Source organism: Ranitomeya variabilis, chromosome 1, assembly GCF_051348905.1.
Source record: "Ranitomeya variabilis isolate aRanVar5 chromosome 1, aRanVar5.hap1, whole genome shotgun sequence".
NCBI lineage: Eukaryota > Metazoa > Chordata > Amphibia > Anura > Dendrobatidae > Ranitomeya > Ranitomeya variabilis.
This window is the reverse complement of record NC_135232.1, coordinates 827,567,194-827,594,721: the sequence shown is the minus strand read 5'-3', so window position 1 is coordinate 827,594,721 and position 27,528 is coordinate 827,567,194. Positions and strand designations below refer to the sequence as shown.

Below are 27,528 nucleotides of genomic sequence, written 5' to 3'. Positions count from 1 at the left end.
TTAGTAACCGGGTTCCAGTAACGTCAGCTGGTCCTCGGTCGTTCCATTGGCTCTTGGACCTTCGGGTAGCCATCTGAGCTCCAGTTCCATCAGCTGGTTCTCGGCATTCTCTCAGCCTTCTTGTACCTTCTGCTGCATTTCCAAGTTCAAGAGACTAAACACGATGACCCGGAAGACCACCCCTAAGATGACGACGACACCAGAGACGACAACCACCGTGATGACGACGACCCTGGAGACGATGACCCTGAAGACCACCCCGATGACGACGACCCCGGAGACGACCCCGATGACGACGACCCCGGAGACGACGACCCTGGAGACGACGACGACCTGGAAGACCGAGAAGCAGAAGAACAAGAGGCTGCAGAACAAAGAGCAGAAGGACATTAAGCATAACACAAAATATCAGAGCAAAAAATATTATGTAAATTATAAGCAGAAGAAGACTAAGCAGTGTATGGGGGTGAGTCCGTTCCTCCTCGTGGTGCCCCTGGATAAAGCCTGATGCTGCAGGCCAAACTGAACGCGGACAAATGTAACTGTTTTGTGACAGGCAGAACGGAAGGTGTAATCTTCAAACTTTTATAGATAACAACTACGGGAATGCCTGTCACAAATAAGAATATGATGAAGAAGTAGAATATGATGAAGATAATAGTAAAATAAAAAGAATATGAACAATGTAACCCAAAAAATAATAGGTAGAAGATGAAGAAGAAGATGAAGAAGGTGAAGAAGTTGATGTCAAAGAAGCTGATGATGAGGATAATGAAGAAGAAAGCGTGGGAGAAGTAAAAAAGAAGGTGAAGGGCGTGGAAGTAGTGAAACATCAATATCTGACATAAAAAAAAAAAATAACATAGTCAAATTCTTTCTAACGCCGAACGTCATAAAAAAAAAAAAAAAATCCTGCTATTCTATTAGATTGGGCTAAACCTCTGTGCCTTTAATGTCTCCGCCACCTCCCCCAATACATCCTACATTATTCTTAGTTGTTTTCCTTCATGTAGAATGAACCTACAAGTGTATAAAGGGTTTATTTTAATTCCGATATTTTCGTCCCATTGACTTGCATTGGGATCGGGTATCGGTATCGGATTGGATTCCGATACTGTGACGGTATCGGCCGATACTTTCCGATTCCGATACTTTCCGATATCGGAAAGTATCGCTCAACACTATTTACCACTATATTTCATGAACAAGAACAAAAACAGGTATCTGACATTTATAATGTGGCTCAAACATTCACTGCTGACACTGAGACTTAGAAATTTTCCTTCAATTTGGTAATGATGATATTGATTCTAAAATACATTTGATGTCAAAATACTTGCTATAATTGTTTTTAAATGCCTTGAGGGGTTAAGGTTACTAAATAAGCATAATTTCTCATGGGTTACTTTTATTATTTTACGCCAGAGTCTCTGTAATTGTCAACCAATTCTGTGTAAATTAGCTAATTAGATCTAAAATGTACATGGTGCTCTTTCACTTCTTAAAAGGGGAGATCCTATCTCAATCATGACTAAGAAGGCAATACCTGGGATTATGCAGTGGCCAATGGTGGATATAATTATAAGAAAGAGCAGGCAGTGCTATGCCATTTCCATAACTCCGACTCACCTCTATGGAGGCTAAGGATGCACCGTAACAAATCCCACTCATTCTGAGAAAAGATTAGGGCTACATATAAAGTATTTCTAAAACCAGAAAATAATTTCCGATCAGAGAGATGTCTTTTCATAGTTGTAGAAGTTTTGCACATTATATTGGGCACAAAAATGCCATATTTATGGAAACATTGCAGATTACACTCTGTAACATTCAAAGTACACTAATTTCTGAAAAATACCTTTAGTGTCAAAATCCCCACTGCATCTCTAGATCAATATCTTGACAGCTGCAGTTTTCAAAATGGGATCACTTCTTGAGGGTTTGACCTTTACTGGTACCTCAGGGGATATACTGATTGACTGCAATGAGGGAGGACTGCTTTACACCTAAATATAAAAATTTGGGTACAATTTGGAAAGAATACCTCTCAAGATTTGCAAATGTGACATGACACCTGAAGGTTTGGGAGGAAGATGTTTGTGGACTTTTTTGGCGCTGCTGAAGATTGAAGAGATCCAGTACCAGGAAATACTGGCCATGTCCTTTTTTTTCAAAGTATATCACACTTCTTTTTCTTCTGGAATAAACACATTTAAAAACTTATAAATAAATGTTTTTTGGAATGATTTTTAGGTGGCCATAATCCTAGGTGACTAGGCCTCAAGTGTCATGATGGACTTCAGATTGCTGGGTGCAGAAAAGTTTTTTCCTAGTTTGGGCAAGAGCAGTAAAAGCAATCATTCCCTTGAATGACTATTGAATAAATCAATTGATTTCTTGTGTTCTTGGCATATTCTGAAGAATTACTTTTTTTCTGAACACTGGCTAAACAGCTGGCATTCTAAGATCAATGGCTAAGAATACTAAAACCTTAGATTAGCTAAAACCATAGCCCTAAATTACAGCTTATTTATGTGGCAGTCATTCTCAACCTGGTGAGATATCACTGTATACAGATAATTCAGTAATTGTATCATTAGAAAATGGACCAATTAGTCTGACAAGAACGATTCCAGAGTACTTCTATTGGCAGAAAAGTTTAATACTAACGAAAAGGAAAAGAATATCAGGCCACGGTGGTAGAGGATAAAGATAAATAAATTTAGGATTTTAGAAAAAGATATAGATCACACATCCAAATACTATACATTATTCTAATAAGGCAAAGCAAAATGTTTTAAAAATGAACATGAAATTTTTAATTAACATTTTGATTAACGTGTATAAGCCCACTGTCACATCAAGGTAACCTCGTTTTCAGTGATCCCGTACTTCAAAAAATTAGAGTAAGTAGGTGGGACAATACTTGCAGTCTTGTGCTAAATTAAAAACACCTATGCCAAATGAGAGAAATGCTGGTACCAAAAATAAAAAGAGCAGACAGACTAAATAATTATGTTATGAATGTAGAAGAAAGGCATGGACCACAATTCCAAATTTCAGGCACATTAACAATTACATTCTAGCTGAGAATTACTTTTAGCTAAGATACACGAGACAAGCATTAAATCAAAATACATACACATGATGTCATCCAGTGACAAAAGTAAATATAGATGTTTTGTTGCACATTTATAAAGAACGTTAAACCTTTATGTTAGTGGAAAATTTGTGGAAAGTGTTGAAAAGTCCATTTCAGATGTGACCAGCAATCTGCATAAAATTAACCATGATGAATGAGAGTAGTAGAGCATCGCATTATCTGAAGTGAACCATATCCGTTTCATATCTCCTATAAATATTCATTACTGCAATGTATCCTTGTACGTTTAATATATCAGTTTAGGGTCCACAGAGGATTGACTCAATACAATTGCATCATCCTTATCTTGGTATTATGCTATGTCCGTCTTTTTATAGAACCATTCACTTAAAAAAACGGAGACTCTGTCTGGCTCATTGAGTGAATGGCTCCATTGGGGATTTTGTCTGTATCCCATTTTTAGGGCTGCAAGTGCAAACTCCTGATGAAGTCTTGAATGTAAGGTGAACATAACCTAAGGGTTCTATAGCCTCTGAATATACACTACTCACAAAAAATTAGGATATTTGGCTTTCGTGTGAAATTTCCGGATTAATCTAAAATGCGCTCTAACCTTATCAGGTAAACTTAATTTGACAGTCTCAAAACATTTGGATACACATGTTCAGCTGTTCAATGTTTCAGTACTTTTTGCACAACTTGCTGTTCTTTAAGGGTAAGTTCACATTTGCGTTTGGGGGCTTTGTGGAGGGCTGCATATGTACTCCGTTAAGCCCCACCTACTTCCACATACTTCTGCATGCGTCCTGCATACCTATCTTTAAAATTGGGTACGCAGGACTGTTTGTTTTTGGTGTTCTTTGACAGCTCTTTGGTCTTCACCATAGTGGAGTTTGGAGTGTGACTGAGGTTGTGGACAGGTGTCTTTTATACTGATAACAAGTTCACACATGTGCCATTACTACAGGTAATGAGTGGAGGACAGAGGAGCCTCTTAAAGTAGAAGTTACAGGTCTGTTAGTGCCAGAAATCTTGCATGTTTTTAGGTGACCAAATAGTTATTTTCCACCATAATTTGCAAAATAAATCTTGCCAAATCAGACACAAGGTGATTTTCTGGATTTGTTTTCTCAATTTTGACTCTCATAGTTGTGGTCTACCTATGATGTCAGTTACAGGCCTCTCTCATTTTTTTAAGTGGGAGAACTTGCACAATTTATTGCTGACTAAATACTTTTTTTTCCCTACTGTACATGAACAGATCTTTAGAAAAAGTATTTCTAAAGTTCATTTCTGATATATAAATGAGGGCCTTGACTAGTCGAGGTGGCACTAGTGTTCCCAGACTAGTCGGACCACATAGATGTTATTACGCCCCTGTGGGCGTGATAACATAACTTCAAGTGCCAGTGAAATCTCTAGCACTATAATTGCTTTGGGCATGGATGCAGCTTCTTTCCCTCACTGCATTCATCCTCTGAAGCCGGGTATATGCATCCCGTCATCAGAGAGGCACAGTGCATGATCGGCAGTGCAGAAGATCGGGGTGGTGCTACAGTCACCACCCCCTCATCATGTTTTGTTATAGGGAAATAGGCAGCGTATTCAAAAGCAAGGGCTGTGGCAAACGGTGAGGACAGAAGCACTGTCACACCGGCTACTGAAAATGCCATTGAAGCTGCAGTAATATTTCCACCACTGCCACTGAAACAGCACATAATAAGGGGATGGTGGTGACAAAAGCTGTAGCAATTAATTAATTGAAGCATTACCAAATGGTGATATCTTGTTTAAGGGGGGCAGGGGGTGTGATAGAAGTTGTGGAGAAATGACTGCAAGGCCATCCTCCTGTGACGTGCTGTTATGAGACTCATCTGCAATGAAAAGTTGACAAAAGTAAAGTAAAAAAACACAGATATAGAGATTAGCTGTGCAGTGGGAATGATAGGGAATTTTATAATAAATTACAATGGTGGTTAGGAGTTAAAGATAGATTTTAATAAACCTCTTTAAGTATATTAGAAAGTTTCAGGGTTTTTTTCAATTAAACACATTGAAAAAAAAAATGTCAAGCCAGATAATTCCATTAAACTTTTCTTATATAAAACTTTGAAGCTACTCTAATTAAATAATTGTAGTCATGAATCTGATGATAAGATGATGGGACAGCAAGGAAGCACCACATGGCCCCTATATCACATTATGTTTAGACAACTATTAATTTAAGCAGTCAACATCCATAGCATGCAGATGCTTTCATGCCTACTAATGACTTAAGCTGAAATCTGGAACATGAGATGTGTCACATCTTATAATGTTTAGAGAAATGTGATAGACTAGGCTTATTATGCACGCAATATGCTTGATGCAGGGAATTTGGATTGTGATTTGGTATAACTGTGCAGTACTCTGTAAAATGTTCTATTAAGCAGTTTATGCTTTTGAGGAAATTTATGATACGGTATGAAGTTAATGTTCCATTTACCCAATTCAGATTTTTACTATATTGATGCTTTTTTCCATGTAAAAGATTGAATAGTAATACTGTATAGATAATAACCATTAGTGTCAGATCAGTTTTAATGACTCATTTGAGCATAAAACTCTGCATGACTACAAGTAAAATTATTTGTAACTTTAAGGTGTCATGAAGTTTTATGCGCATGCGTTCAATATTTCCAGGAGGGCGTGTCTCAATGGGCGAGTCTAAATCAGTTCCTGGACATGCGCTGTCCGAAGTATGCAAGCTCATCGAACGCATGCGTACGTACGCAAAGACATGCATAAGTGTTATGGACCTGGTGGTTAGGAGCACCCGGAATGACCTGATGGTTAAAACGGAAAACCTGGGACAAGCTCTGAGGAGGTGGTAACTCTACTGACCGCAATCCCTAATCCTATCACACACTAGAAATAGCCGTGGAGCGTGCCTAACTCTCCCTAGACGCCTCTTCACAGCCTAAGAGCTAACTACCCCTAAAGACAGAAATAGGAGCCTACCTTGCCTCAGAGAAATTCCCCAAAGGAAAGGCAGCCCCCCCACAAATATTGACTGTGAGTTAAGAGGGAAGTGACAAACACAGGAATTAAACAGATTTTAGCAAAGGAGGCCGAATCTTCACTAGATAGGCAGAGGATAGGAAAGGAAACTATGCGGTCAGTATGTGTGCAAAAAGACCTCCACACCGACTCACGGTGTGGAGGTGCAACTCTGCACCCCCAGAGCTTCCAGCTAGCAAGGAAATATCATAATAGCAAGCTGGACTAGAAACATAGCATGTAATGAGAAATATTCTCAAAAACAAATGAACAACAAATGAACTAACAGGGACTTAGCTTCTGCTGGAGTAGACAGGTCATCTGAGAAATCCAAGAGAGATCTGAACCAGTGCTGAGACATTGACAGCTGGCATGAACTAACGATCAGAGCAGAGTTAAATAGGGAAGCCAGCAGAAGCAATAAGCAAGGGCAGGTGAAAGCCAACCTCAAAGATCAGCAGTTCCACTCAAAGCCACCAGAGGGTGTCCAAGGACAGAACTCACCAAAGTACCATTCATGACCACAGGAGGGAGCCCGAGAACGGAATTCACAACAGTACCCCCCCTTGAGGAGGGGTCACCGAACCCTCACCAGAGCCCCCAGGCCGATCAGGACGAGCCAAATGAAAGGCACGAACCAAATCGGCAGCATGGACATCGGAGGCAACAACCCAGGAATTATCCTCCTGACCATAGCCCTTCCATTTAACCAGGTACTGAAGCTTCCGTCTCGAAACACGAGAATCCAAAATCTTCTCCACCACATACTCCAACTCCCCCTCAACCAACACCGGAGCAGGAGGATCAACGGAAGGAACCATAGGCGCCACATATCTCCGCAACAACGACCTATGGAACACATTATGTATGGCAAAAGAAGCTGGAAGGGCCAAACGAAACGACACAGGATTGATAATTTCAGAAATCTTATAAGGACCAATGAAACGAGGCCTGAACTTAGGAGAAGAAACCTTCATAGGAACATAACGAGAAGACAACCAAACCAAATCCCCAACACGAAGTCGGGGACCAACACAGCGACGGCGGTTAGCAAAACGTTGCGCCTTCTCCTGAGACAACGTCAAATTGTCCACCACGTGAGTCCAAATTAGCTGTAACCTGTCCACCACAGAATCCACACCAGGACAGTCAGAAGGCTCAACCTGCCCTGAAGAAAAACGAGGATGAAAACCAGAATTACAAAAAAAAGGCAAAACCAAAGTAGCCGAACTAGCCCGATTATTAAGGGCGAACTCGGCCAATGGCAAGAAGGTCACCCAATCATCCTGATCAGCAGAAACAAAGCATCTCAGATAGGTTTCCAAGGTCTGATTGGTTCGTTCGGTTTGGCCATTTGTCTGAGGATGGAATGCTGAAGAAAAAGACAAATCAATGCCCATCTTAGCACAAAAGGACCGCCAAAACCTAGAAACAAACTGGGAACCTCTGTCCGACACAATGTTCTCCGGAATGCCATGCAAACGAACCACATGCTGAAAAAATAATGGAACCAAATCAGAGGAGGAAGGCAATTTAGGCAAGGTTACCAAATGGACCATCTTAGAAAACCGATCACAAACCACCCAGATGACAGACATCCTTTGAGAGACAGGAAGATCAGAAATAAAATCCATGGAAATATGCGTCCAGGGCCTTTTCGGGACAGGTAAAGGCAAAAGCAACCCACTGGCACGAGAACAGCAAGGTTTGGCCCGAGCACAAGTCCCACAGGACTGCACAAAAGAACGCACATCCCGTGACAAGGAAGGCCACCAAAAGGACCTAGCAACCAAATCTCTGGTACCAAAAATCCCAGGATGACCAGCCAATACTGAACAATGAACCTCAGAAATAACTCTACTAGTCCATCTATCAAGGACAAACAGTTTCTCCACTGGACAGCGGTCCGGTCTATCAGCCTGAAACTCCTGCAGTACCCGCCGCAAATCAGGGGAGATGGCAGACAGAATCACCCCCTCTTTGAGAATACCAGCTGGCTCAGGGACTCCCGGAGAATCAGGCAAAAAACTCCTAGAAAGGGCATCAGCCTTCACATTCTTAGATGCCGGAAGGTATGAGACCACAAAATCGAAACGGGAGAAAAACAGCGACCATCGAGCCTGTCTAGGATTCAACCGCTTGGCAGACTCGAGGTAAGTCAGATTCTTGTGATCAGTCAAGACCACCACGCGATGTTTGGCTCCCTCAAGCCAATGTCGCCACTCCTCGAATGCCCACTTCATAGCCAACAACTCCCGATTGCCGACATCATAATTACGCTCAGCAGGTGAAAACTTTCTAGAAAAGAAAGCACATGGCTTCATCAAAGAGCCGTCAGAACTTCTCTGAGACAAAACAGCCCCTGCCCCAATCTCAGAAGCATCAACCTCGACCTGAAAAGGGAGCGAAACATCTGGCTGACGCAACACAGGGGCCGAAGTAAAGCGAAGTTTAAGCTCCTGAAAAGTCTCAACGGCCGCAGGGGACCAATTCACCACATCAGCGCCTTTCTTCGTCAAATCAGTCAAAGGCTTAACCACACTAGAAAAATTAGTTATGAAGCGACGATAAAAATTAGCAAAGCCCAGAAACTTCTGAAGACTCTTCACAGATGTAGGTTGAGTCCAATCATAAATGGCCTGAACTTTAACAGGGTCCATCTCGATAGTAGAAGGGGAAAAATGAAGCCCAAAAAGGAAACCTTCTGAACTCCAAAGAGGCATTTAGACCCCTTCACAAACAACGCATTAGCACGAAGGACCTGGAATACCATCCTGACCTGCCTCACATGAGACTCCCAATCATCCGAAAAGACCAAAATATCATCCAAATATACAATCATGAACCTATCCAGATACTTCCGGAAGATGTCGTGCATAAAGGACTGAAACACAGATGGAGCATTAGAAAGCCCGAATGGCATCACCAGGTACTCAAAATGGCCCTCGGGCGTATTAAATGCTGTTTTCCATTCATCGCCCTGTTTAATACGCACAAGATTATACGCCCCTCGAACGTCAATCTTGGTAAACCAACTAGCCCCCTTAATCCGAGCAAACAAATCAGACAGCAGAGGTAAAGGGTACTGAAATTTGACCGTGATTTTATTGAGAAGGCGGTAATCTATACAGTGTCTCAGAGAGCCATCCTTCTTGGCCACAAAAAAAGAACCCTGCTCCCAACGGTGACGAAGACGGGCGAATATGCCCTTTCTCCAAGGACTCCTTTACATAACTCCGCATAGCGGCATGTTCTGGCACAGATAAATTGAAAAGTCGGCCCTTAGGGAACTTACTACCAGGAATCAAATTAATAGCGCAATCACAGTCCCTATGAGGAGGTAGGGCACTGGACTTGGGCTCATCAAATACATCCTGGTAATCTGACAAAAACTCAGGGACTTCAGAAGGAGTGGAAGAAGAAATTGACATCAAAGGAACATCACTATGTATCCCTTGACAACCCCAACTAGACACAGACATTGATTTCCAATCCAGTACTGGATTATGAACCTGTAACCATGGCAAACCCAACACGACAACATCATGCAAATTATGCAACACCAAAAAGCGAATATTTTCCTGATGTGCGGGAGCCATGCACATGGTCAGCTGAGTCCAGTACTGAGGTTTATTCTTGGCCAATGGCGTAGCATCAATCCCCCTTAAGGGAATAGGACTCTGCAAAGGCTCCAAGGAAAAACAACAGCGCCTGGCAAACTCCAAGTCCATCAAGTTCAGGGCAGCGCCCGAATCCACAAATGCCATAACAGAGTAGGACGACAATGAGCAAATCAGAGTAACAGACAAGAGAAATTTAGGCTGTACAGTACTAACGGTGACAGACCCAGCGAACCTCCTAGTGCGCTTAGGACAATCAGAAATAGCATGAGTGGAGTCACCACAGTAAAAACACAGCCCATTCTGACATCTGTGTTCTTGCCGTTCAGCTCTGGTCAAAGTCCTATCACATTGCATAGGCTCAGGCCTCTGCTCAGAGGACACCGCCAAATGGTGCACAACTTTGCGCTCGCGCAAACGCCGATCAATCTGAATGGCCAAAGACATTGATTCATTCAGACCAGCAGGCGTGGGGAATCCCACTATAACATCTTTAAGGGCTTCAGAAAGACCCTTTCTGAAAATTGCTGCCAGGGCACGCTCATTCCATTGTGTAAGCACAGACCACTTTCTAAACTTCTGGCAATATACTTCTGCTTCATCCTGACCCTGACATAGAGCCAGCAAGATCTTTTCTGCCTGATCCACAGAATTTGGTTCGTCATAAAGCAATCCAAGCGCTAGGAAAAATGCATCTACATTAAGCAATGCAGGATTTCCTGGCTCAAGGGAGAATGCCCAGTCTTGCGGGTCGCCACGCAACAAAGAAATAATAATCTTTACTTGCTGAATGGGGTCACCAGAGGAGCGGGGTTTCAGAGCAAGATACAGTCTGCAATTATTTTTGAAATTCAGAAATTTAGATCTATCTCCAGAAAACAAATCAGGAATTGGAATTCTAGGCTCTAACATTGGATTCTGAACTACATAATCTTGAATACATTGTACCCTTGTAGTGAGTTGATCCACACAAGAGGACAAACCTTGAATATCCATATCTACACCTGAGTCCTGAACCACCCAGAGGTTAAGGGGAAAAGAAAGACAAAACAAGCTGCAAAGAAAAAAAAATTGACTCAGAACTTCTCTTATCCCTCTTTTGAGATGCATTAACACTTTGTAGGCCAGCTGTACTGTTATGGACCTGGTGGTTAGGAGCACCCGGAATGACCTGATGGTTAAACCGGAAAACCTGGGACAAGCTCTGAGGAGGTGGTAACTCTACTGACAGCAATCCCTAATCCTATCACACACACTAGAAATAGCCGTGGAGCGTGCCTAAATCTCCCTAGACGCCTCTTCACAACCTAAGAGCTAACTACCCCTAAAGACAGAAATAGGAGCCTACCTTGCCTCAGAGAAATTCCCCAAAGGAAAGGCAGCCCCCCACAAATATTGACTGTGAGTTAAGAGGGAAGTGACAAACACAGGAATGAAACAGATTTTAGCAAAGGAGGCCGAATCTTCACTAGATAGACAGAGGATAGGAAAGGAAACTATGCGGTCAGTATTAAAAACTACAAAAACCACGCAGAGTGTGCAAAAAGACCTCCACACCGACTCACGGTGTGGAGGTGCAACTCTGCACCCCCAGAGCTTCCAGCTAGCAAGGAAATATCATAATAGCAAGCTGGACTAGAAACATAGCATGTAATGAGAAATATTCTCAAAAACAAATGAACAACAAATGAACTAGCAGGGACCTAGCTTCTGCTGGAGTAGACAGGTCATCTGAGAAATCCAAGAGAGATCTGAACCAGTACTGAGACATTGACAGCTGGCATGAACTAACGATCAGAGCAGAGTTAAATAGGGAAGCCAGCAGAAGCAATAAGCAAGGGAAGGTGAAAGCCAACCTCAAAGATCAGCAGTTCCACTCAAAGCCACCAGAGGGTGTCCAAGGACAGAACTCACCAAAGTACCATTCATGACCACAGGAGGGAGCCCGAGAACGGAATTCACAACATATAAGCATGCGTTCCCATAGACAGCAATGAGTTTTTCAACGCACTCATCGGCATGCGAATGCCTGCGCATATTTGTCGGAAATTGGCTGCCTCAAAAATTGCAACGTAGTGCATTAGCTGCGCCCCGCTGCACACCGCGAAAAGACGCATGCATAAGCAAATGCAGGCGAATGAACCTGCGTTCACAATGTAAAAGATATGAAATCAAGATGCATGCGGATGTATGAGTCAGAAACGCTGCGGACACAACCGCAAATGTGAAACCGGCCTAACAGTGTCCCCAGGCTAGTCGGCCCACCAAGCATGTTATCACGCCCCTGTGGGCCTGATAAAATGACTTGCAAGCGCCAGCGACATCACAAGCGCCATACTTATCTTGCACATGCATGTGTTTTCTTCCCCACTCATCATTGATCCTCTGAAGCCAGATCTAAAGATCTGTTTATGTATATAATATAACACAGGGACTTAAGGCAGTGTGTCTACATATGCAGACACAAGTGGCCCGATGGACCTGACAGGTTCCCTTTAAACCTTCATGTGTTTCACAGAAATTAATGGATAGGAGAATGAAAAAAGTGAAAAGTTACATACTTTAAACTAAAATGTTGCTTTAGATTCAAATTTTGGAGTGCAATTTATGCTGAAATACATTGTGGATATCATGCAGCATTTGCAGCAGTCCAATGTGTCCCCATTTTGGCAACTACTCACCTCACTGAATTCATCTAAGAGTGTAGTGACCTTTTTAAGCTTACAGGTGCCACACAAAAGTTGATAACATTAGGACGTGAAAATGTTATTTTAGCCCGTTTTTTCCAATTTCATTAGAGTGACTTGACAAAATGAACCACATAATTTGTGAAGCAATTACTCCTGAGAATGCCAATACCCCAAATAAGGTTGGCAACTACTATTTGGCTACCACTACTACCATTTGACTTTTGAGGCATAATATTGGCTGGTATAAATTGTGGGCGCCATGTCACCTTTTCAGTGCCCCCAAAGTGGTAAAAAAGCAGAATTGCCCACAAATGACACAATTTTAGATACTACACTCTTGAAGGAATTTATCTAGGGCTAAAGTGACATTTTTGAACCAACAGATGTTTCTCAACAGTGTATATTACTGATATGCAAACATGAAAATTTAAATTTTTCACCTAAAATGATGCTTTAGCTCCAAATTTGACTTTTTCACAAGGGGTAGTAGGAGAAAATAGACCACAGAAAATGTAAAACAAATTCTCCTAAATGTGTCAAAATCACAAATGTAGTCAACAACTTCTGTTTAGATACAGAAGACTTGGAAGAAAAGAAACACTACTTGTCTTTTGGAGTGTAAATTTGTCTGAAATAATTTACAGGTGCAGCGTCTGAGCAAAAAAACCTCCAAAATGACACACATCCAAAATTTCATCTAGGGGGTGTTTCTGAAATCCTGAGGAGTGGAAACGAACAATTATTTCCTCCACTAAAATATTCGTTTATCCCAGGAGAAAATGGACCAAAATGTATAAAACAATTTTTCCTGAATGCAGCAATACCCAAAATGTGATCAGAAACTATTACTATTTGTGCATACTGAGTGGTGTCAAAGGGGATGAATCTCTATTAGACTTTTGGAGCACAAATTTGGCAGTAATTGTGGGTGCCACTTGCAGAGCACCCGAAGTGCCAGAACAGCAGAAAACCCCAACCCAAAATGACTTCATTTTGCAAGCTACACCTCTTCAGTGTATTCATCTAGGAATGTGATGATCATTTTTGTCCCACAGATGTTTCACTAATTTCTTTAAAGTTTGGCTGTGGGAAAATGAAAAATGTATTTTGTTAAAATAATAGTTAGATTTAGATCAAAATATTTCATCTCTATCATGGTTAGTAAGAGAAAAAGTACTCTGCAATTTGTTACACTGCTTCTCCCATGTATAGCAATATTGGAAATGTTTGGGCACCTATCAGGCCTCAGAAGAGAAGTAGCATCATTTGGCTTTTGGTGCACAGTTTCCGGGAGTAATATTTGAGCACTGCAAATTGTGCTAAAGTGCCAAAACGGCAGCATTCCCCAAAAGGTTAACCCATTTTACAAATTACAATCACAAAAATCATCTATGGGTGTGGTGAGTATTTTGACCCCATTGTTTTTTCCAGAGATTAGAGCTCAATGGGCATGGCAGGTTGAAAAATGTAATTTTGTGTCATATACATAATCCTAGCTTGTGCTTCTAAAGACATTCATTCCATAAATTGTTAAGTTTATTAAATTTATGACTCATAAATATGAGATTGGTGTGGGTCCAACACACTCATATTCAGCTGAAAACTGCTCCTGCAGTGGCCTGAACTAAACGATGTATGGGCTGTATACAGCAGCCGTGTACATTGCTTGGTGGCCACTGCTAGGTGCTAAAGTACATACATTTCAATGGGAGACAAGGTGCACTACTCATCTGCCATCACTAAGTAATTATACACAATACTCAAGAAAGACAACAGCAACCACATGATATAGATCTATGTGCCAATTTTCTTTTATACTTAATAATCACTTGCTGTTATAGTAAAAAACTCGGATCGAAACTCCCGGACTAGTCGCCAATGAACCTACACAAAGGGAGGATGTGGAAACCACAAGCAAAAATTGCGACTCAACACGTCCATAATAAATACAAAACTTTATTTAGAATCTCAAAAAAATAGACAAGTAGATGATGGTGACAAGAAGCATAAAATGCAGCCATTAAAAACACATACAGCTGTACAAATGGACACCACCAGCCTAAGTAACACCAAATGAGTAATCCAATTATATAATCAAATATGCCTTTCTTTGACCCATCCCATACTGTATATCTATCTTATTTATTCACCAATATATATTGCAGTACAAAAGTACAAAATTACATTGAATAAGACCAGTATGGTTACTTGTATGAGATAAGACAAAGAAGGTGCCTCATTGTAAATACCAAATGACAAGTACCAGATAAAAGGTGCCAAGATATGGATAATTACCTCAAGTGAGTGGCACACGTATGTTCCCTCAGGCTGGCACGTCACCCCGACGCGCGTTTCGGATGTCCTTCGTCAGTGCCTTCTTTGTCTTATATTTATATATATTATATATATTTGTGATTATATAATTGGAGCTTACCAATGGGTTTTTTTTGCCTTCCTCTGGATCAACATGTTAGGGCATGTTAGGTTAGGCTATGGGTTGAACTAGATGGACTTAAAGTCTTCCTTCAACCTTAATAACTATGTAACTATGTAATTTGGTGTTACTTAGGCTGGTGGCGTCCATTTGTACAGCTGCATGTGTTTTTAATGGCTGCATTTTATGCTTCTTGTCACTGTCATCTACTTGTCTATTTTTTTGAGATTCTAAATAAAGTTTTGTATTTATTATGGACGTGTTGAGTCGCAATTTTTGTTTGTGGTTTCCACATCCCCCCTTCATCACTAAGTAATGTACGAGTGGATGTGTTCCACCCATACCTCACTTATTTCCGGCCACTGCTGGGGCATTTTTCAATCAATCGGTGGATCTGCCAGATGTCAGACCCCAACCAAACTCATATTGATCACTTGTCAATTGTATAGATCATCAATGATTAGATCTGGAGAACCCCTTTAAGTGCATTCTCCCCTCTTTAGGAATATCATACATGGTGACATTAACTGATTTTTGGGCATGCTGCAAGGCCCAGAAGGGGGGGCCATTTGGCTTTCCAAGTGTGATTTTTACTGGATTAGCTTTTGCGAGCCTTGTCCATTTTCCAGCGCCTTTGAGCTACTAGTGACATGGAAGCCTCCATTTTTCCATTGACAGATGATAGATCTGAGTAGGGTTTTTTTGTGTGAAAAAGTTGAAGTTTTTATTGGTGTCATTTGTGGGTACATAACAGTTTAAATAGCTATTTATTCTGATTTTTGGGAAACAGAATGAACAAGTAAACAGCAATTCAAGAATTGTCTATTTTTTTCAATGCCACTTTACAATATTCACTGTTCAGTAGATTACTTCTTTGCCTCAGTACAGTTACAGCGATGCCACGTTTGCATAGTATTTTTATAATTTGTTATTTTTACACTGATTTACAAATAACTTCTATTTTGAGATGCCACATTTTTTATTTTTCCCTTGAAAGAGCTGTGTAGGGGGCTTGTTTTTTGCTGGGCCAGTTGAAGTTTTTATTGGTGCCATTTTGGACTACATAACATTTTGTGATCACTTTTCTATGTTTGACTTTTGGGTGGCAGCGTGAACAAAAATCAGCAATTCATTAATTTATTTTTTTACTTTTTTATTGTTTCCCTGATATTCGTATAAGATTACATTTTCAGTGATACCTTTTGTTGTAGATTTTTTAATACCTTTTTATTCCATGTTTTGTGTGTCAGTATGATGAAAAAACTATAATTTTGTCCTTTTTTTTCAGTATTCACTGAATGGGTTGATGTTATAGTTTTATCGACCAGGTTCTGACAAAACCAATTATGGGTATGGTTTTTTTGTTTACTTTCATTTATACAGAAAAACAGCTTTCTTAATTGCAAAACAGTTTTCTTTTTTATTTGTACTTTTTTTTCATATTTTTACAATTTTTATTTGTTTTGGTTTTTTTCTTACTTTTTTACATCAGCAAATTTCACTTGTCTGATTGGTGGTCTAATTCCATGCAATGCTCATGCATTGCAGGGTATTAGACCTGTCAGTTTTACAGAGACAGGCGGCGTGTGTCAGGTCCTGCTTACACTGTGTGCACAATTATTAGGCAATTTGCATGTTTGATGACTAATTTTTTTATTGAACAACTACAGAGCTGTCAGTCAATTCAAAAGGTCAATAAACCTGAAACCTGAATATGTAAGAAAGTAAACATGAGGTTTGTCTTTCTTCAGAGAATATCTGTGTGTGTTAATAATTATTGGGCAACTATTAGTTTGTATAATTATAATGCAACTAAATGAAAAACATACATTTCCCCATCTCAATTTTCATTTGTTAAAGTGAGAATGATAATCATACAACTCAAAATGTATAAAAACACATTTCTGACATTAAAAAAATATCAGTGACCAATAAAGTCATCTTTCTTTTCAATAACTGCAATAACTGTCATAAGCCTTTCATCTACGGAGTCTGTTAGTTTCTTTATCTGTTGATGATCAACTTTTTGGGATGCCTGAACTACAGCCTCCCAGACACTGTTCTGAGAGCTGTGCTGTGTTCCTTCACTGTAAATCTCCCTGTCCACAAGTTCTCAATAGGGGTTAGCTCAGGTGAGGAAGGAGGTCGTGTACCGTATACACTCGTGTATAAGCCAAGCTTTTCAGAACTTTTTTTTGGCTGAAAGTGCCCCCTCAGCTTATACATGAGTCATTGTCCCAGAAAGACAGTGGGGGAGGGGGAGCAGCGGATCAGCAGGTCACAGAGGTGGCTGCGGCTGTAACTGTGCCCGCTGCTAAAGAGAACTGAATATTCACTGGGCTGGCAGTGAATATTAATTTCTCTTATAGCGCACACAGTTACAGCCGCAGCCGCCGGCTTCCAGCACACATCCTACTTACCTTCCCTGCGCGCCCTCGCTGCATCTCTTTCCAGTGCCAGTCTTCCGGCTGAGCGATCACATGTCCCCCACTCATTAAAGTAATGAATATTCACCCCTCTCCACTCCCATAGGCATGGAGTGAACATTCATTACTTTAATGAGCGGGGACACATGATCTCTCGGCAGACAAGCTGCTGGTGCCCAAATGAGATGCATTGAGGGCACGCAGGGAAGGTAAGTAGGAGTTTTTGATAGGAACCATGCATACAAGGATAGGGGATAAGGAGCCATGCATACAGTGGGTATGGAAAGTATTCAGACCCCTTTAAATGTTTCACTCTTTGTCTCATTGTAGACATTTGGTAAATTCAGAAAAGTTTACATTTTTCTCATTAATATACACTATGCACCCCACCTTGAAAGAAAAAAATCTAGCAATTTTTGCAAATTTATTAAAAGTGAAATACTGAAATATTACATGGTCAGTATTGAGTAGAAGCACCCTTTTGAGCTAGTACACCATGAGTCTTCTTGGGAATGATGGAACAAGTTTTTCACACCTGGATTTGGGGATCCTCTGCCATTCTTCCTTGCAGATCCTCTCCAGTTCCATCAGGTTGGATGGTGAACGTTGGTGTACAACCATTTTCAGGTCTCTCCAGAGATGCTCAATTGGGTTTAAGCCAGGGCTGGGCCAGTCAAGAATGGTCACAGAGTTGTTCTGAAGCTACTCCTTTATTTTATGTGTGCTTAGGGTCATTGTCTTGTTGGAAGGTGAACCTTCGGCCAAGTCTGAGGTCCAGAGCACTCTGGAGCAGGTTTTCATCCAAGATATCTCTGTACTTGGCCGCATTCATGTTTCCTTCAATGACAACCAGTAGTCCTATCCCTGCAGCTGAAAATCACCCCCATAGCATGATGCTGCCACCTTCATGATTCACTGTTGGGATTGTATTAGGCAGGTGATGAGTAGTGCCTGGTTTTCTCCACATACCACTTAGAATTAATTTGGGCCGCTCTGCCATAAAGGCCCAACTTGTGGAGGGCTGCAGTGATAGTTGACTTTGTGGAACTTTCTCCCATCTCCCTACTGCATCTCTGGAGCTCAGTCACGGTGATCTTGGGGTTCTTGTTTACCTCTCTCACCAAGGCTCTTCTCCCACTATTGCTCAGTTTGGCTGGACGGCCAGGTCTAGGAAGACTTCTGGTGGTCCCAGACTTCTTCCATTTAATGATTATGGAGGCCACTGTGCTCTTAGGAACCTTGAGTACTGCATGAATTCTGTTGTAACTTTGGCCAGATCTGTGTCTTGCCACAAATCTTGTCTCTGAGCTCCTTGGCCAGTTCTTTTGACTTCATGATTCTCATTTGGTCTGACATGCACTGTGAGCTGTGAGGTCTTATATAGACAGGTGTGTGTCTTTCCAAATCAAGTCCTATCAGTTTAATTAAACACAGCTGGCCTCCAAAGAAGTAGAACCATCTCAAGGAGGATCACAAAGAAATAGACAGCATGTGACTTAAATATGAGTGTCTGAGCAAAGGGTCTGAATACTTATGACCATGTGGTATTTCAGTTTTTCTTTATTAAATTTTCAAAAATTTCTACATTTCTGTTTTTTTCAGTCAAGATGGGGTGCAGAGTGTACATTAAAGTGAAAAAATTAACTTTTTTAATTTACCAAATGGCTGCAATGAAACAAAGTGAAAAATGGTGTCTGAATACTTTCTGTTCCCACTGTAGATATCACAGGAGACAATGCCACTGCTGTCTTCTACAGTGGGACGGGAGTACATTGCGCGCTTCTCCACCCACAAAGTACATCCTGATGCTGGAACTGACCAGCATGAGGATGTAATCTTTCATTGTAAGTGCCTCAGTGTTCACGCTGTGTGTGCATGCTTGCAGAGTAAGAACAAATTAAAGGGCCGGTCTGCGGAGCTGAGGTTTCCCACACCTAATATAGAAGAAAACCATGAGGAGAGATTGCCTCCTTATGTAATACACTTGGGACGAGAATCCGCCACCTTACTTGGGTTAACAAGGGACTGGTCACTTTTTGTAAGCTATACATTTCCTCACACACAGGAAAAGAAAGGGGTTACAGCTGCTGGTCGGTCTCCAGGTGCATTATCCCTAGTCAGAGACTTGAAGGGACAGAGGTTCACCAGTAGAACTATGGTATGGAGAAAAAGACACCTTAAGGCCTCTTTCAGACATCAGTGTGTCAGGTACGCGTGGTGACAGTTTTCACACTTACCGAGACACTTACACATGTAGACCCATTCAAGTGAATGGGTCTGTGCACATGTCAGTTTATCTCCGCAGACCATGTGTCCATGGGTAAAATAAATTGACATGTCCATTTTTTAACAGCAGTGTGGGCTGCAAAATGTCCTGCACACGTGCACATTGATAACACAAGGATGATATCCATGTGTCATCAATGTGACATGTACTGGCGCCTGTGATCAGTGCGACTACTGGAGAATGATGAGAGTTGTATTCAATTGATAACAGTAACAGACTACTACTACTACTCCCACCATCCTGCGCCTGCTTCTGCAAATAACAGTGAGAGCAGGCGGCGGATGAAGGGAGTATTCATCAGTCGCCGCCTGTGCTATAAATAAATCAATTAATAAAACGGCGTGTGTTCCCCTGTATATTTGATAACCAGCCAGACAAAACTGACAGCTGAGGGCTTAAACCCTCAGCTATCAGCTTCAGCAAGGCTGGTTATCAAGAATAAGATTTCTCACGGGGATCTGCGGTGAACTCACTGAGCCAGACTGTGAACTTTTTCTCACGGTGCTGAGGTCACCACAGTTCAGCATTTATTTATAGCGCAAGCGGCGGCTGATGAAAACTCCCATCAGCTGCTGTCTTCTCTCACTGTTATTAGTGGCAGCAGCTGTAGGATGATGGGAATAATAGTCCCATCAGCCGCTGTCTGCTCTCGCTGATATCAGTTGAATATTACTCTCATCATTTCCCCCTTCTCACACTGATTGCAGCGCTAGCAGGGGAGAATGATGAGAGCTCTTTCCAGCAACTGGCACCGGGGAACATCGTTAACTGTAGCACTGCTTCCGAGGCTCTGGTATGTGTGGTACTGATATGGCACATGGTTGCCACAAGTATTACACACCCGTACACACGGACACTAATATCTCCTATACTTGTTTTTAGGGTACTGGAAATATCAGGACAAGTGAAACCGGCCTAAGAGTTCTGCTGAATACTGGGATAAGGCATCAGTGTTTCTGAGCAAATGAAAGATTCAATGACGAGATGACTGTGCACTGAAATATTTTCCTTAATTTGGAGAGTCAATGACACATTTCGGGAAGTAATTCAAACGTACTACTCATTGAAACCGTCTGAAGAATGGGAACTACTATCAGAAATGCGCTACTGAAACACCAACTAATAGAAAATATTTTGCAGCTATCTCTTCAATGAATCGTCCATCTGCTTTGTAACGCTAATGTCTCATGCCGCTATCCAGCAGTACCTTCAAGTTGTTTTTTTCTGCATACCATAGTATTAATTATTTGTACACTGTATAGAACTATGCACTGTGGGAAGGGCATATTTATTTATTAGAGCACTAAATGGTAATTGGGCGGTATAAATAACAATTTTAATTGTGCATTGCAACTATTTGCATCCTATTCTAATAATTTTAATATCAATTTAGGTAAATTGTAATTTAATATAACTCTATTGGACACATTTATAAATTATGTTACAGGCCAGCAAACACAAGCAGACAAGCGCAATATTTACAGAACAGCAGTCTGGTCTGCATGTTGTCCTCATGGGGAACTGGGAATGGTCAAATTTGCTCAAATTCCAAACCTTGGTCAAATTTGTAAATTGAGCACATTTTCTATATCAAGCATTGTTTGTCACCCTTGAGTGTGGAAGACCAGTCATGCATTGAAAAGTAGTTTCATAAAATACACATATAAATTACATCATTTTTTAAGACAAAAACGTTCTTTGAAATTATACTAGCATTTTCTCCACATCCCACATATTCAAAACACCATTAAGTACTTCATATAAACTATTTCAGGAAAAGGCTATACAGGACTGCTGCTCAGGGGCCAATCCGTTCTTACTGCTGCATACTTCCAATAAAGCTTATAGCAAAGAAAAATCAGCTGCTTCTAGTCAATAGATTATTTTAAATGACTAAAACCTTGGAAACTAAAATGACACTTATGTCCAAATGTGTTCTTAGAATAATATTAATTATTAGATAACATAATTGTGAATTAATATTGGAGAGAATATAAAATACAGGAACACAAGTAAAACACAGAAAAAGCATGTCACAAAAGTGAAGAAATGTAAATGCCATTATCACATTAAAGATTGGCTAGATAATCTATTTTGCTTTTTCTCTCTCCGCTATGTTCTCAAGCTGTCTAGCTCTCTCCTATCTATCTATCTATCTATCTATCTATCTCATATCTAAAAAAAAAATCACAGATACATGAATAAGATGTAACAGATAATAGCCGTAAGAAAAAACTTAAAGTTGCAGATATTAAATACAGCATGCTTTTAAAACCCCTTAAGCAAACAAGATGTAAAACAAATGTTAAAGACAGAATGCAGATAGTTACTGCTATATGAAAAATTATAATATATATATATATATATATATATATATATATATAACATTTATTTATTTTTTATTATTAATAAAAATATTGTATTGTTATTTTATTTTATAGATAGTGGCATGTTACACTAATGCTTAAATTATCCATGGTGATCTTGCTAGGTTCCTGCTAAGTCCATTTCAAAGTAGCATATGAAATAATTAATTTGGTCTGCTTGTAAGTAATCCTTTTAGGCTTTTATACAGTTGATTAAAACAGTTGATTAAAAAATGTCTGACAGATTAAATGTGTATAATAAAAATAGGAGTTGTGGACAGACACTAAACATTTAATAAATGAAGTATACAGAAAAATAGCCAGATCAGAGCTGAGTTTGTCATTGGACATGTGTTCCCTCAGGTTTCCATAGGACTGTAGGTAAACCATCACATATACCTAACAGTGAAGTATCGCATAGCACAGCCGATATATAGAAATGTATATAAGGAGATATCACAGATTCAGTGAGTACAATATGTAAGGAAAATCAGAATGATCACTTACCTCTAAGGAAGGCGAGAAACCAAAAAATCCATAGGTAGAACCCATAAGCTAGGAACCTCCGACACTTTTCTGAAAGCATTGTAGTATTACACTTGGTCCAGGGAGGTGATGGCTATTAAAATCACACACTGGCTTCACACAAATCCGAAATGGACTCTTAGCTGTTTTCCAAATGAAACATCTTCATTGATAAAGCAATAGCAGCAATAACACATTGTATCCCACAGGTGACATAAACTTCCAGATGTGGCTACATCCTGAGGAGGCAGAATCAGTACAGGATAGTGCTAAAATCTACACATCTAATATCTGCCACCCAGAAAAATGGGAGAAAAAGGCAAAACCAGAGAACAAATATTGCTCAGAGGATAAAGAGGGATTGTGATTTTCTGCGCTGTGCATACAGAACATGCATGTGGAAGACTAGGGGGAGAAGGGATGCTCAGAGCTGTGGAGCATAAAGCTGCCTAGACACCTACAGGATCTGCTCTATTCTTGCAGTGCTGTGTATGGCTACAGTAGTCATCAGATGGATCAGCAGCGGTATTATATTAGCCCCAGGTAGGAGAGCAGAGCTATTCTACTTTACATGCTTGCCTCCTACAAAAATACAGATTATGCCAAGTCAAGTACCTGATATATAATTGCTATTTCCTTTACAACAAGCAGCAAATGTCACTTACAATCTAGATTTAAATGACATAATCAATACTTATTGATACATGTGTTTAATGCATGTCTGTGATGATTTAGCCTGCAATAGATCACTTATTATAGCTCTCATAGGGGCTGTCACCTAGCTTTCCAGACTTCTGTGAAATGTCATTCAGCTTCATTTATTGCATAGCTAGGCAAATTTGCCACCCTGAAATCAGGGAACGCCGAGTATCATCACCTGGGTTAACAGTAATGGTGACCTTGAAGTTTGTAGCCATACTTTAATATAGAACATAACTGCAACAACCAAACTCATCAGCGCCCTGGAGATTTCTGGGTTTAACAGGTGCTGCGTCACTTTTCTATAATTCATGCTCAGTACAGTATATGTGCCATGTCACATTATTATGACATGATAAAATAACAAAAGGATAATTATTCATTTTAGGTCAGTGGGATGAAACGCTCCTTTTGGTTTCTATGTATTTACACCATCTACAATGGACAGAGCCTGAATTATAGCAATGTTTTTTTTTAATTTACATAAAAATGCATCAGCCTTTTTTAGATATTTCTTGCTGTACATGCATTTTTATACTGTATCTTTTTTATAGACAAAAATTTGATAAAACAAATAAGACTAAAATATATACAAGTTATATAGTGCAACATTTGTAACAGAAATTTATGCAAGAGCATTGTTTTTGTAGCAAACACATGCTTTTCTGCAAGCCTTATTTAGTTAGATTAATAGAATAGTTGTATACATTTCTGCAACTGTAGCACCCCAGGAGTCCAGTTTCCACAGTGGCATTGCCTCCCTCACAGGAAGTGATGTCATGCCTGAAAGCAAGGAGGGGTCCCCTTACCAGGTAAAACCAGCATCCAACACTTTTCCTAACTCCAGACCAGAAGGGGGAGCTCTAACACCAGGTTTCATGGGAGCTTCTCTATAAGTTCTGGTCTGGAGGCGGAGTCTGAGTCTGAGACGGAGTCTGAAAGGAAAGGAGTAGAGAAAAACCTGGGGAGTGGAGCTGTAAGGCTGGTTTCAGACTTGTGTACTGGAGTGCTGCGGATGGCAGCATACTTCCTCCCTTCTTCCTCCCTGAAACCACACATACGCTCCGCCTATGCTCTGCTAATGCCTCCTTGCAGACTCTTTCCAGTAATTCGGGAATCAGAGGCAAAGGGTAACAGTTTCGTACGGTTACCTTATTGAGTTCCCTATAGTCAACACAGGGTCTCAGGGTCCCATCCTTCTTCTTTACAAAAAAGATAGGTGCCCCTGCTGGTGAGGAAGAAGGACGTATGTGTCACGGGGAGACTAGGTGAGCGAGAGCTAATAACCTGGGCCCCTGCAATTTCCCTCAGACTAGGGAAATCCTGACTGACCCTCTACCTGGAGTTTACACTGATGGTGAGCATGTCCAGGCCTCGACCCTCGCCCTGTCTCCTGTTTCAACCCTAGGCTGAAACTAACCACCCACCACCCAGTGAAGAGGTAATACAGTAATACACCAATACCCACAGTTAGCACAGACAAGGATAAAGGAAAATATACACCACGCCGCAGTCACACAGGAATACACTATAAATGTGCAGGGCAAAATAAATACAAATATAGGAAGAAGTAAATAAGACTAAGGAAAATACACCACCAGCAACGAATCTCCAACAACCAGCTCTCCACTCCGGACCGAGATAACAACGCACAAGACAGAAGCTATAATCGGCGACGCCCAATGATCAGGAGAACTATTTAAAGGCAATGGGTATGGCCCAGCTTCCAATCTGAGGAACAGGTAAATTAAACCCGGAACAGCTAGACAAAATCCAGCCGACGCCAATGAGCAAATAGTGATCAAAAGCGGAATTACCGCTGTCTGTCGAACGACCTGGTCCGAACAGCCTCCGACATGACAGTACCCCACCTTCTACGAGGGACCCCAGGGCCCTCACGGCTTATAGGACCCGGCTTGCCTGGATGGCGACGATGAAAAAACCTGACCAGCCGATCCGCATGAATATCCGAGGCTGGTACCCAGGACCTCTCCTCAGGCCCATAACCATGCCAGTGTACCAAGTACTGTAAAGTGCGACGCACTACACGAGAGTCAACCACCTTGGAGACTTCAAACTCCAAATTACCATCCACCCAGACTGGAGGTGGCATAGGCGCCGTGTCCACAGAACCCACCACCTTCTTTAGAAGAGACCTGTGGAACACGTTGTGTATCTTATACACCGTAGGGAGCTCCAATCGGTACGCTACTGGGTTAATGACGGCGGTGACCCTAAATGGACCAATAAACCGTGGACCCAATTTAAGGGATGGTATTTTGAGTCTTATGTTTTTTGTGGATAACCACACCCAGTCATCCACACTCAGGTCCGGACCTGGCACACGCCTACTGTCAGCCACACGTTTGTACCTAGCACCCACACTCAACAGGCGCTGTTTAACTCTCCTCCAGACTGATGACAAATATGCTCCTAACTGATCCTCCTCCAGAACGCCGGAAGAGCCCCTCTGACTCAAGGTACAAAATTGAGGATGTAGCCCGTAAACACAAAAAAAAGGAGACTCCCCAGACGACTCCTGGTGGTGATTATTGATGGCAAACTCAGGCAACAGAAGAAAGGTAGACCACTCCTCCTGGTTATCAGAGACAAAGCAGCGTAAGTACTGTTCCAAATTTTGGTTCATACGCTCAGTCTGACCATTTGACTGAGGATGGAACGCTGAAGAATGAGACAACTTGATCCCCAGCCGTGAGCAAAATGGTTTCCAAAATTTTGCCACAAAATGAGACCCCCTATCAGACACAATGTCAGATGGAACCCCATGAAGTCTGACCACCTCCTGCACAAATACCTGAGACAGAGTCTTAGCGTTAGACAACGAAGGCAAAGACACAAAGTGCGACATTTTAGAAAACCGATCAACAATCACCAAGATGACGGTGTTCCCAGCTGATGAGGGCAAATCAGTGATGAAATCCATGGAGATTTCCATCCATGGCTTACTAGGTACTTCAAGAGGAAGTAGTGTGCCAACAGGACGGGAGCGGGGCGTCTTAGCCCTAGCACACGTGGTACAAGCTGACACGTATGAGACCACGTCCTGTCGGATCTTGGGCCACCAAGACCGATGTGACACCAACTCCAAGGTACCTCTAACCCCTGGGTGGCCAGCCAGGACAGCATCATGATGCTCCGCCAAAACCTTCAAGCGGAGATGAAGCGGTACAAAAGATTTGTTGATGGGAAGCTCAGATGGTACCTCCTCCTGAGCCTCGGCAATCTCAGCCTCAACCTCGGTAGTGAGAGCCGAAACCACAACACCCTTTTGGAGGATGGGTACTGGATCTTCCCGAGGTTCACCCCCCGGAAAACACCTGGACAGAGCATCCGCCTTAGTGTTTTTAGACCCCGGTCTGTAAGTGACCACAAAATTGAACCGCGTGAAAAACAATGCCCAGCGAGCCTGCCTGGGGGACAGACGCTTGGCTGACTCCAAATACAGCAGATTCTTATGATCGGTAATAACAGTAACCTGATGTACCGACCCCTCCAAGAAGTGTCGCCATTCCTCAAAGGCCAACTTGATTGCTAACAACTCCCTGTTGCCGATATCGTAGTTACGTTCGGCGGACGACAGTTTCTTGGAGAAATAGGCGCACGGACGCAAACCACTCAAAGATGAGCCTTGAGACAGCACCGCCCCCACACCAACCTCAGACGCATCGACTTCCACAGCAAAGGGTTTTGATACGTCTGGCTGCACAAGAATGGGGGCTGAAACAAAACTGTTCTTAAGAAATTCAAATGCGAGCACAGCAGCCTCTGGCCAAATGGAGAAATTGGTACCCTTTTTAGTCATGTCAGTTAGCGGTTTAGCAATAATGGAAAAATCCTTGATAAATTTCCTATAGTAGTTAGAAAACCCAAGGAACCGCTGAAGTGCTTTCAGGTTATCAGGACGTTCCCAATGCAGCACCGCTTGCACCTTAGCGGCGTCCATTTTAAAACCAGAAGCAGACACAATATAACCCAAGAAAGGCAACTCTTGAACAGAAAATACACATTTCTCAAGTTTAGCATATAGCTTATTCTCTCTGAGAAGCTGTAACAACCTGCCTGACATGATTTAAATGAGCATCACAGTCGCAAGAATATATGAGGATGTCATCTAGGTACACGATAACGAATTTCCCCAAAACATGCGAGAACACATCATTGATGAAATGTTGGAACACTGCAGGTGCGTTAGTCAACCCAAAAGGCATCACCAAATTTTCAAAATGACCCTCAGGGGTATTAAAAGCCGTCTTCCACTCATCACCTTGACGGACTCTTATGAGGTTGTACGCTCCCCTGAGGTCAAGCTTGGTAAACC

At 41.5% G+C, this 27,528-nt stretch overlaps 1 protein-coding gene across 1 annotated transcript in view; it reads right to left on the bottom strand.

The window, feature by feature from the left end:
- LOC143786271 (neuronal acetylcholine receptor subunit alpha-7-like) overlaps positions 1-23,098 on the bottom strand; it is a 275,561-nt gene extending 252,463 nt beyond the window's left edge. Inside the window, exon 1 of the mRNA XM_077275551.1 lies at positions 22,473-23,098. Coding sequence (XP_077131666.1) covers positions 22,473-22,551 — 79 coding nt within the window. The 5' untranslated portion in view covers positions 22,552-23,098. The remainder of the gene's footprint in view (positions 1-22,472) is intronic.
- Between the last annotated feature and the right edge of the window lie 4,430 nt (positions 23,099-27,528).